Source organism: Rhyacophila brunnea, unplaced genomic scaffold (assembly GCF_057557595.1).
Source record: "Rhyacophila brunnea isolate RB1 unplaced genomic scaffold, BYU_Rbru_1.0 scaffold_12, whole genome shotgun sequence".
Taxonomy (NCBI): domain Eukaryota; kingdom Metazoa; phylum Arthropoda; class Insecta; order Trichoptera; family Rhyacophilidae; genus Rhyacophila; species Rhyacophila brunnea.
Genome location: NW_028232774.1, coordinates 29,639,828 through 29,652,674, shown reverse-complemented (window position 1 = coordinate 29,652,674; position 12,847 = coordinate 29,639,828). Strand labels below are relative to the sequence as shown.

Sequence of the window (12,847 nt, the reverse complement as noted above, 5' to 3'; positions counted from 1 at the left end):
CCAATTTGAAATTGGAATTTTTCGGTTAAGGTGCACAAACGAAAAAAAGTCGTGCACAAACGTGCACTAACGATGCACAAACAAACGCACCCAAAAAAAATTGGAGTTTTAACATTGGGTGATCCAGGTAAATGGACCTATTTGGTTTTATTTTAATTTTCTTATGGATTTTACCCGACCGCAGAAGCAACGCCCAATCGCAATGTACCTAAAAATAGGTGAAGCTTGTATCTGTGTTTATGGTAAGAATTGAGATTTGAGACGCGTTCCGTAAAAGTTGTCTAGTTTGTGGAGTTTTAGGTTAGTAACGTATAAGTTTATATCATTTAACTTTTTTCTTTAAAAAAGTTATTATTCAATATAGTTACTGAAACGTTGCTATTATATTCTGTATTGCATATCATTGATAGGATACAGGTAAACAGTCAGTTTTAATTCAAAACTTTGCTTTTCTGCGCTGTCTTCGTGGGAGATTACTTCTTGAGCTTAACCTATCTAAAAAGTGTTTGTTATTGTAGGTTTATTGAATTGCTATCAACAAATTACCACATCGGATCTTTGTTGATTACTCTTGTCTTACTTTCATTCTTATAGTAACACTTTAATAACGTGTATCGAGTTACAAAGTTTGTTACAAATCAAAGAGATAAAATTAAATAAAGTTGCGTTTTATTTGTACCGATATTACGAAACACTGCGTGGTTGTTTTACTGATTACCCACAACATACCTTATCTATGCTCACAACGTGAGTTATCTTTAATCAACACCAAATACTTCGTGCTTTCCAATATTCAGTCAAAACTATTTCTTCATACCTACTTACTTGAATGGATGAAAGATTATTTTACATGTACACCAATCTGTATTTCAAGTGACTTGTCATTTTCCTTCTTGCATTTTATTTCTATACCTTGGATTCATTGGTTTGTCCATAGAGAAAAAATTGTTTTATTAACCAAATTTGAGATATAGTATCGGCTAAAAGAATTTGCTGTTTACATTATAAGAGTATAAACAATACTTCATGTTAGTTTAGTGACAGTTGTAATGATCAACCAGTGTAAGTTGTCCCGCTGAATGAGGGTCCTACATGTTAGCATTTGGCATATTCATAATTGGTATACTGGTACAAGGTATTTGCTGTGATGTGTACTGCCCCACTCTTTCACGTACATATCTGTACCCCCAGACCACCGCGTTCATACTACTTACAGCACAATGTAATCTCCGTCAAGACATGTTGTTACCTACCGCTTATATTGTAATATTTCGTTCATAGAGTAAATCATAGTATACAAGAGTCAAACCACTGTTTCTTATAGAATAGTAACAGAATAGCCCGTTTACACGTGCATGGATTTACTGGTGGCAGTACGTATTGTCGCGACACAAATGTAAACACCACATATTATCGTCCATTTTGCAAGACTGCATGCATGAATCAACTGGATGGTAGAATGATAATGGCGAACCTGCCGGAAAAAATACGAACTACACCGCGCAGGGTATTCTGACGTTTACCAATTTTCACAACCTGTCAAATAGCACCATACAATGACAACGTATCTCGCTTCGCTTGCAGAATAAGATTGACGAGACAGGCGGCACTTTTGCGTGTAAACGGTTATTATCGTGATAGTTTAATTTACACACTATTAGTGCCAGTAAATCCATGCACAGGCACTATAAGAGAGAGTTGTCTGACATTAATGTATCCTTCATTGTATCGGTTTATTACCACAAACTTATCTGTAGAATTGATGGGAGTTACAGTCCAAGATTACCCAATCAAAATTCACAACTGAACATAATCTGACAGCGAATAGCTATGTCTACACTTGTTCACTTCATCTTCCAGTTAGATTTTTAACACAGTAATTTTGTACATACCTAAATTGAAAGTAGTATTGCCATCTTTTTATATGTTGATTATAATAAGTCGTAAAAATTATAGCGTTTTTCCTGATTTGGCATAAAATTATAGTATAACTTACTATTATGTACACATTTTTCGCAGAATCATTCAGTTGGAAACACTGATGTTATGTTGAACAGAGATCCAATGCTGGTGGAACTACGTGCGCTAGCATTTTCATCACGAAAAACAGCTACCTATCTCGAAACTGGTTTGAGGCAAAAATGCGCACGCCACGCATGCCCTGCAATGCGTTCCTCTAGGTCTAACGAATGAAAAAGTGCACGAGTGTAAACATAACTATAGATATTTAATATGTCATTTGTCTCAGTTCTACAGTAAAATTTATGGCTCTGTTTTGTGTTCCAATTTTGAAATATGAAAGAAATGTTAAGCCGCGTTGACACGGTCCAAGTACGATCCAAGTAGCTTGGATAGGAATTATTAGTATGAAGATGTCTCATCCAAGTGACAGCTTCATACTATTTATTCCTACCCAAGTTAACTTGGATGAGTAGGACGCGGTCCAAGTAGCTTGGATAGGAATAATTAGTATGAAGATGTCTCATCCAAGTGACAGCTTCATACTATTTATTCCTATCCAAGTTAACTTGGATGAGTAGGACGCGGTCTAAGTAGCTTGGATAGGAATAATTAGTATGAAGATGTCTCATACGAGTGCTATCCAAGTTAATTTGGAAGGAATAAATAGTATGAAGCTGTCACTTGGATGGCACTCGATCCACGTGTACTTGGATCGTACTTGGACCGTGTCAACGCGGCTCTACTCCTAAGTTATAAAAAGTAAATCAGAGATATTTTTTACAGCTGCTTATATTGCCATTTTATTAAATAATGGGGATACTTTTTCTCTCTCAATATGATGGCCCTAGTAGTGAGTGAATGAATACAAACAATGTCTGTATATGGGAGGTTATATTAATTCATTTGGTCTAACAACAGACAGTCGTGTAACACAAAATTGTCTTCAAACATTAATAACACAACATTATGTATGCATTTAAAAAGAGTTTCATGTTACCACTGTTACACTCACACATATGATATAATATACCTAGTTTGTTTGTAAATTGAATCTAGGTAAAGTGTATTGAATTTCAATTTATTCTGTTACTCATTTAATATTAATAATATTTTACTTCACTTCTCAATGTCTTCTTTGCAGGTTGTTCAATATTGGCTTGTAAAGATGGGGGCTGCGTCAAATTTTAAGCCACTCCAAGTTTTAGGTCTGATAGTCGCCGTGAGACTGGCCTCCGTGTTCCTCGTGCAGACATGGTATGTCCCCGATGAATACTGGCAGAGCTTGGAGGTCGGCCACAATCTGGCGTTCGGCTATGGCCATCTGTCTTGGGAGTGGGCTGCCGGAATTAGGAGTTACGTGCATCCTGCCATCATAGCCGGGCTTTACAAGCTTCTTGAGCTGATGACGATTGACTGTGCAGAGCTTTTGGTAAGAATAATAATATATTCAATTGTGTATATTGATTTCATTAATGTTCATTCTAGCTTGCAGCCTTCAGCAATGAGAGTAGAGGATGTTAGAAAGGCATACGTTTTACATTGTTATTACTCTAGTAATAACTCTTTTAATGAGCTCAGGTTAAAACTAATCTATAACTAGAGTTGCGCAAGTCCCATTTATTCCTGTTCGTAAGGAGTGGGTAGGGCAAATCATTATGTCGTTATATTTTATAAATGTATGACATTATAAGTAACATTCGTTAGTTTGGCCCCCGACCTACTCGCACACATTATGCGTGCGAGGCTATACAGTAGTCACGAAACAATCTATAATCCACCGCCGCCCAAAACGTACAACTGTCAAATGCACGATATAATGATATGCTTTCTTAAATTGTAATTTTTCCTGTACTGAATTTAAAGTTATCGCGGTTTTTTCATACTGGGACAAATGTTCAATGGAGGAATGCATTATTTTTTGACTGCAAGCATAGACTTTTAGAGTTATGTTTTTGCAATTGTAATTAAATCTTTGAACTTTTAAAGATTATTATCTCAAAACTATGTTCCTGTTGATAGTTACTTTTGCTTGAATATGTAATAATGGAATGTTTGAAAAATACTGTGTATGTGTATTGGTAGGTAAATTGGTAATCTTATATATTTTTTGGAATTCTTATATTCAGTCGACATGAGCAGAAGTAATGCAATTTGTGATTCTGTTAAGAATTTAGAACTAATTTATACACTGTTTTTTTCCAGGTCATTTTACCCAGGGTTCTACAAGCGCTCTTAAGTTCAGCCGCCGACTATTCATTCTACAAATGGTCAGGTTGTCGCAAGTGGGCGCTGTTCCTCTGCCTCACACAATGGTTTTGGTTCTACACCGCTTCTCGCACACTCATAAACAGCGCGGAGACAGCAATCATCACAATGGCATTGGCACGTTTTCCTTTTGAAGCCGGAAAACCGAGTAAGTTAATTATAATAAAACTTAGATTTTTAAACAGAAACTTATAAATTACTATAATTAGAAAACTTATATGTAGAGTAAAGATACACAAGGGCGAGGGATTTTTAGATCCATATATTATGTATTAGATATCTATCAAAATACAAAATCTGTAACTATCAATTTCTAATAACAATACAAACAATTACCAGAATTAGTATGTTAACGCTAACGTTAACAGACACGCTTAAGTTGTGAATCTCTGGATAGTCTGGGAGTGTATATACTATATTTATATATTTTTTTTTGCCATTTAGTAATTTTGTTGTATCATATGGCAAGACAAGTCTTTTCTTATCATGTCTTGACCGAAGTGACTTTCTTCTCGTCCCATCACCTATCAAAGGTCGGTCACCATCAGGGCGATGTTCGCTCTATTGTCTGCTACCTAGAACAGTTCGGTAGAGCTGCCCTCATACCATTCTAAAGCTACGACATGTGGCATCATCCTCTGCTATGTATACCGTTATCTTTCTTTGGATAACAAGTTAGAGAATGCTTTTATCCTCTTATAATGTGGACGAGGTGCTGTAGTGTTATTTTTATTTTTTTCAGAATTATTAATAACCATGTCCTTGCTTTTTCGTACAAGGTGGTTGTTAGTAATTTTGAACAATCACAAACACCCAGGCTTTGAGAAAAACACATAAATATTGTGTCCTGACCGGGATCGAACCCAGAACTCTCGGGTGGAAGGCAAGCGCCTTACGCACTGCACCACGAGAGCCGCCACTGTAGTGTTAGTTAGGCATAGTTGTAAAGTGACTTTAGAACTAGTTAAACAAGAAATCTTGCACATTGTACGCCTTCCACAATCAGAGTCTTGAAAAGTTGTTCAGAGACACTCTCAGTACAATTTTGTTGTGCGCTTCTCACTGTGACACGAGAGTAAATGAGTAAAAAAGTAAGCAAAAGATGGTACTATCCACAGAACAGATTAATAAATAGAAATGTAAAATCCATTGCCGTGGATCAATATTTTGAAGCAGGGTATGTTACCCAAATATAACAAAGCATGCCGACGGCACTCAATATTGGATGCATGTTACATTTACGTATCAAACTTTAGTGCATATTATGTATTATCATACAGACCTATCTATTGGAAAAACATATTCTAACACGTGTTTAACCCGGCGCCCGCTTCTGTCACGAAAGTAGTACGCGAAATTGCGTAAAACCACGGGGCTACAGCGCTTCTGTCGCCAATGTTGTACGCAAAAATGCGCCGGTCGATTATGTAGAATATACATGACGCATGATTTTGAAATCTCTACCATAATTTGCCTTATTTCATTACCAACGGTGACATATATATAATATTGTCAAATAAATTATGTTACAGTACTAAAACTTCGATGTTTGACATGCCTTCGACAGGCCGTCAATCTACGCTCATTTAATTTTGGCTTGAAACATCGCGCCACTTTACTGCGTTTGCGCAGTATGCGTAATATCACTGTTGTGAGAGGACTGTGCAAGGAATCGCTCTTGTCGTTTTTCCGTACAAAATATTACGTATTTTACGCGATCTATTGTATTGTGTGAATACTATTATAATATTTATAAATATTTTGTCTGTGTTATTGTTTATGTGTTTTTAACTATTCCATTCATGTGTATTAAACTGTTATAAGGTGTTTTGACTATATTTTTTTGGACTATTTTACCTTTGTTATCGTGTGAGTGTTTGGTTGAAAACTTTTTTCAAACTTCAATATGGCTGGTTTAAGTGAGGAATTGGACTCCGATTACGAAATGTCTGAAGAAGAATTGGAACCATCTGACCTCAGTGATGTAGATATATCAGAAGAGCCAATTGAACACTTGAGAACATGGACATCCGGACCCCATGTCCCGATCGTGTATGAGTTTGATGATTTTCAATCCGGCATAGCAAACAGCGATTTGACTGAGACTTCGCCTGAGTGTCTTTTTTTTGAACATTTTTTAAACCGTGATATAATGTTGAAGGTAGTCCAACAAACAAACATTTTTTTTCACTATCAATATAATACTCAAGAACTTGGACCAAAATCACGTTCTCATAATTGGATCGATACAACTGTATCAGAATTATATGCATTTTTTGCGGTGTCAATGCTCATGACACGAAACAAACATTTGTCACTAGAAGAACACTGGAGTACGGATTGTTTTTTAAGTGCACCCATTTTCGGTCAGACAATGCCTAGAGACCGATATGAGTTATTGCTCCAAATGCTCCATTTTTCCGATCCAACAAGTGTTACCTCAGATAGACTAAATAAAATTAGGTTACTTTTAGAGCATACACGCAAAATTTTCAAAGACACGATGATTCCGCATCAAAATCTCTGTATCGATGAGAGCATTATTGTTTTTAAAGGGAGACTTATTTTTAAACAATTTATTCCATCGAAGCGGCATCGTTTCGGTATCAAAATGTTCGTGCTGTGTGACGTTATGACGGGTTATATTTTAGATTTTATTATTTATTGTGGTGACGGGACAGACATAGTGGATAGCCAAAACTTTGGAATTTCCGGAGCTGTTGTGACAACGCTGCTGACCGAGTATCTGGGCAAAGGGCATTCGTTGTGGTGCGATAACTGGTACACCGGTCCACAGTTATTCAAACACCTCCATGAAAATAAAACCAATGCTTGTGGGACTGTACGTAAGAATCGCAAAGAAATGCCATGCTTCAAAAAGCTGAAAAAGGGGGAGACAGAGGCAAAGTCAAAAAGCCCACTGTTGGCTCTCAAATGGTGTGACAGAAGAGATGTCCACATGCTTACAACCATGCACGATGACTCCTTCGGTCCAACCGGTAAAACTAATTTTAGAACCGGAGAACCCATTATGAAGCCAAAGTGCATCTTAGAGTATAATAAAAATATGGGGACTGTCGACAAGGCCGACATGATGCTCAGCAGCTTGTCGTGCATGAGGAAATCTGTGAAATGGTACAAAAAAGTAGCATTTCACATGATTGACCTCTATTTATTAAATTCATTCTATATGTATAAATCTGTTACTGGTAGTAAAAAAACTTTAGGAGAATTTCAGTTAGTCGTGATAAAACAATTAGTTGCTAAGTACGCTGTGAAAATCACGAAAACTCCACAACCCAGACCATCGACTAGTGAAAATCCATTGAGGTTGTTACCTAGAACTTTAACAGATCATTTGCCGGAACACATTCCGCCCACGGCAAATAATAAAAAGCCCAGAAGACGCTGTCATGTGTGCGGAAATTCAAAAATTAATAAAAAAAAAACATCTCTATCTAGATATATGTGTTGTATTTGCAATGTGGCTTTATGTCTCAGTCCGTGTTATAAAATCTACCACTCTTCAAAACAATTTTAAATGTGAAAAGTAAAAATAAATATGTAACTCAGTAATAATATTTAATAGCTGTTTAAGTGTCTGCCTAAAAGTTTGTTTAGTCTAAAATTATTGTGCTATATTTACGACCCTACTCAGGGAAAAAACATTATGTGTGATTTTATTACCATTTGTGAAGTGTTTCTATACTCGCGTCAAGCACGAGCGTGACGAATAACAAAATACAAGCCTTGCAGTGCTCCATATACATAAAACAAAATGGCGGAAATCTTCTAAATGGTGAGTCTTTGTATAGAATTAATTTCTTCGGATATTTTTGACATTATGACTGATTTATTACGGTTTTTTAATGTTGTAAAATAATCTGAACATGTCTAGGCGCCTAAAGAGCCATAAAACTCATTTTTTATTACCATTTTTATTATGAAACACAGAAGTTAAATTAAACAAAAACCGTCACCGCGGAGAGTGAATTCGTCATACTACAATAGCCCGCGAGTGCCAGGTTAAGATTATCCCATATTTTTTAACACTTCAGATCTGTTTATTATACTACACTCGATAGGGTAAGCCAGTTCCCATTAATTTTGCCATTTTTCTCTAAAAAGGCACTAAAGACAATTATACCAAAGAACCGACTGATGAAGATTAACTTACTTTTTCTTCACAAATATTCACATGTTTTTTATATTACATAATATACTAATCTATGCTGTCTGTCAATTGCAGAAGACGCTGGTTGGCTGTGCCTCGCGGCGATGTCATGTGTGATTCGACCGACCGCAGCCATCATTTGGACTCCGCTCTGTATCTATCATTTCATCACGACCACTGAAGACAAAAAACGACTGATAGCTTTCACTTACATCCCTATTGAGTAATCAATCTTTTTGCTTATCTCATTACGAATATATGTTTAAGCTTATACTTTGTACTTCCATTGAAGGTTTTCTAAATGCTTTCCTCAACTAACTGAACCAATTGATAACTATTACTGTCTTCTATAAGCAAATGTACAGTGATTATTTTCTCCCTTTTCAACAGGCTCTGAGGCCCTATGATAGTAATGTAGTAATAGCAGTGAAATATTCACAGAAACACTCAGGCTTTGATGTATTGTGACCTCACAGGCTTGGATGAGAAGCCAGTGACTTAGGCATTAGACTATTAGGGTCGCCTGATATATCAGAACAAGTTGTGATTATTCATAAGGCTCAAAAGAGATCTTGCAAATCCTCTTTTGATTTCAAACATATTAAAAAAAAAAGCCTGCAAGTTTTTATCAAACTGATGATGATGACACCCTTCATAAGCATTAATAAGCAATAATTATATTACATTACAAATATGGGTATCCATTGAATCAAAATTGGCTTAATAATAAAAGCAAATAATTTCTGAAAAATGCTGACTTCACCCAATTCAGCCCTAGCGTCACGCTTTGTTGTGTATATTAACACATTCACTGCGTACACATTATCATGAGCATTATAAGATGCTGAAAAAATGGCAATTTTCAAAACCCGAAAACCCTATCAAAAATATGAAATATTCAAAAGTGTTAAATTGAAAACGTCAGTTGACTATTTGACTCGAAGAATGCGAACAACACGCGCCGCATCTACCGGATGCGTGACTCACAACACGTCGTCAAAGAATGATCAAACAAGCAATTTCAAGACGACTAAAGCTGCGTTCACACATTACACATAACTTACGTTTTATTATTTTTTACTTTATGCTGGAAGTGATGGCGTCTCAATGTAGGCTAATCTTATCTTGCATTCACATTGTTTACATTCACATTGTTTTCACTCATTTTATTACATTTTTTTTTTTTATTATTATAGGTTTTCGAACATTATCGATGTATTTATTACATTATATAAAACTACTTATGTATTAGAAAAATCAATGAAATTACACCATGTTTATATCCAATTAGCTTTATAAAAGTTATTATTCACACTACTTATATTTATGGAACAACCTAAAACATGGGTCAAGACAAAATCCGGGATTTCCGGAACAATCTGGGCAGCAATACATGGAATCGCAGCGTTTATTGAGAGTATCCAAACAATATTTACACCTTTTTCTTTTTTTTTTCCCGTTATTCCCCTTTTCTAATAAAATGGGTAAATGTATTTTACATGGTAGAGTAGAACTCAACGGTGTGGTAGAATGCAACAATTTTTTGATAATGGCTAGCCTAAAATCATATAATGTAGCTTTTTTATCACAAGTTTCTCGGTATAAATAATAAGAATTTAGCAACATTGATTGAAAAATATGTATTCCGAGTTTTTTATACCACCGAAGTGTCTTCCGTTGACATGGATAGTATGCCATCATTTGATCATGGTAGTCGATGCCACCCATAAATTTATTGTACTCCACTATCATTTTTGGTTTTGTAACCCGTTTCCCGAAGCGATTTGTTGTTTCCGTAAGTTCGCCGTCAAATTCTGAAGATATTGATAGAACTTCTCTTCTATCCTTCCACTTCGTAATACAGACTCCGTGCTCTGTATATTGACTAATCGATTCTCCCGTTTTTAGTTTTTTATTTGCAACATCTACTGAGTTTCCTTTTCTGTTGCTTCTCAGTGTTCCAGTTACAAACGTGTCTTCATTTAGCATAGATTCTGTTAGTTCTACGCTATTATAAAAATTGTCCATGAACAATGAATGACCGTATCCAGTTTTCCCATTCATTAGTTTGAAAACCACTTTGTTTGTATGATTTTTGCCACCCAACTCCTTGTCAGCGGCGCCACCATAAACTATCATTTTCAAAGCCAGGCCATTCGATTCCGCCAGTATGTATAATTTTATCCCGTATTTGGCCTTTTTACCCTTGATGTATTGACGAATAATCAATCTGCCTCTCCACAGCATGAGAGATTCATCAATAGATAAATTTTTTTGAGGTGCATAAATAGTGTCCATTCGTTGGTTGAAAAAATCTATCAGCGGCTTTACTTTATCCAATGTAGAACTATTTTCGACATTCTTATTGAAATGTAATGCACGCATTATCAATAAAAACCTATCTCTAGACATATACTTGGAAAACATTTTGAGATTGAACAGCTCATCTGTTTTCCAGTAATCATTTATCCTATTTATGCGGATAGTGCCCATATGAAACAAAAGCCCTAGCCAAACACGGAATTCTTCCACAGTAATATCTTTCCAATGAGTTATTCTGCTTTTTTCTCCTTCCGATTGAGCCAAGACCTCTACTGCATAAGCGTTTGACTCACTTATAACTAAATTATAAAAGTCATTATTGAATAATACATTGAAAATATCTACAGGATCCTTGCTTGGGATGTCAATTTTTACACCCGGTATTCCCAAAAATGGTATATTTTTAGCCGGTTTTCGCGTACTCGACCATTGTGTGGATCCAGAAGTTGATGGTCGTAATAATTCAGGTGTTTCACTGATCTGAAAATCATCCTGTCCCGATGTTGAAGTGCGATCGGGTGGCAACCGTGCCAGTCTAATCACCCCATCATCACTTCCTGAGTCTGTTTCCGATTCACTATGTACCTCAAATTCAAAGTCACTATCATCACCAATGTCAATAGATTCACCGTCACTATCGTCATCTTCAACCCTTGCTCTTTTAGAATTTGAAGGACCATCCATTTTGATAATAAAAAAAACAGTAGCAGACTATGTATAAATGATAAAGAGTAAAAAAAATGTAAAATGTTCACGTTGTTTATGTTCACTGCTCAATGTTTATGTTTGTAACGAACCGTAAATAAGTTTATAAAAAAAAGCTTTAAATAATATTACGACCGAGAGTGTGAATGCACCTTTATCTAGATTTTTTATGAAGCCGCGCGAAACGCCCGATTTCGTCGACGAAAGGTATTGGAATGAACGTATATGATATGCTACATGTGTATGTGTTCATTTGTAACACGCTGACGAATATTTTTTACCATACAAACCCATACTAACGTCTGACGCACCAGTCTCGTAATCAGCGCCTTACCAATGTATACGATTACGCACACGGTGCGTCTTCAGCGTCCAACGTGTTAACAAATTTCAACAATGTTTCAGATTATCAATTTTTGGACTAGCAACCCTGATTGATTCGTACTTCCACGGGCAGCTGATCTTCACTTCTTGGGAATTCTTAAAGTTGAATGTTCTTGAAGGCGTTGGCAGTTTCTATGGCAACCACCCTTGGTGAGTATTTATTTGCGTTATTTACAATAATCAATTGTAAATCATCAATAAGGTTTGCTTTTTTTTGCTGTAGTGCGGAGTTTCCTTAACACGTAGAAATCGTACAGAGCCACCTTCAGGTTAGACACCTGAACCTTAGCAGTAGTAACAGTAGCGACACCTCGTAGGCTGCATACCTTCGAATGAACCGACCAATGAATGACCCTGACTCCTTTACGAAATATCAAAAACAGTACATGTGAATTTAACTAAGAGCTTGTCGTATATGGTAAATTAGTGATTATGAAAAAGAATATACCGTAAAACCTCCGAAAATTGAAAAAAAAATTCGAAATATGAAATGTATGGGGAAAATATTAAAATTTTGAAAAAAATTAAATAATTTTTGATTTTCTTTAATTTCATTAACGATCACAGATGTGCCTACCAAATTTCCAATAAAATTCTTTCAAATTAAAATCTGTGCAAATACCATGTGTCATTGATCCGTTAATTGAAGTTACCAAGTAATGTAGGTGAGTATTTACCTAGGGACGCGGCAGGTTATATGAAAGTATGGTGAAGCTGGCAAGTATGGTGAAAAAGTATGGTAAGGCAGGCTGGTAATCAATTTGCGGCAAAATTTCCACGTTAACATTATATTATATGGGTACGTTATAATGACCAAAGTAAATCCTCCGTGATGCCCTGCATTTTTTTTATCGCGTCGCTAATTCTCGTAAGTTGTTGGCTATTGTTGGCTTGCTTCATTCAGTTGTATGAGAAAGCCGATTCCTTGCCTCTCTTTTTATTTAGTAGCTCTATGGTATTTACATACCACTGATTTACCATACATAGGTGGAATGAAACAAAAATTTAACCTTTCTAGGTTGCATTGGTTTGGAT

General features: G+C 36.0%; 1 protein-coding gene across 2 annotated transcripts in view; it reads left to right on the top strand.

The window, feature by feature from the left end:
* Positions 1–241: 241 nt before the first annotated feature.
* Positions 242–12,847, top strand: part of PIG-B (phosphatidylinositol glycan anchor biosynthesis class B) — a 35,495-nt gene continuing 22,889 nt past the window's right edge. Inside the window, exons 1-5 of one of the 2 annotated variants that reach the window (XM_085961145.1) lie at positions 242–300; positions 3,104–3,391; positions 4,165–4,375; positions 8,477–8,624; positions 11,834–11,962. In XM_085961145.1, coding sequence (XP_085817271.1) covers positions 3,128–3,391; positions 4,165–4,375; positions 8,477–8,624; positions 11,834–11,962 — 752 coding nt within the window. In that variant the 5' untranslated portion in view covers positions 242–300; positions 3,104–3,127. Of the gene's footprint in view, positions 418–3,103; positions 3,392–4,164; positions 4,376–8,476; positions 8,625–11,833; positions 11,963–12,847 lie in introns of both variants that reach the window. The other variant, XM_085961146.1, reaches the window with a different exon arrangement.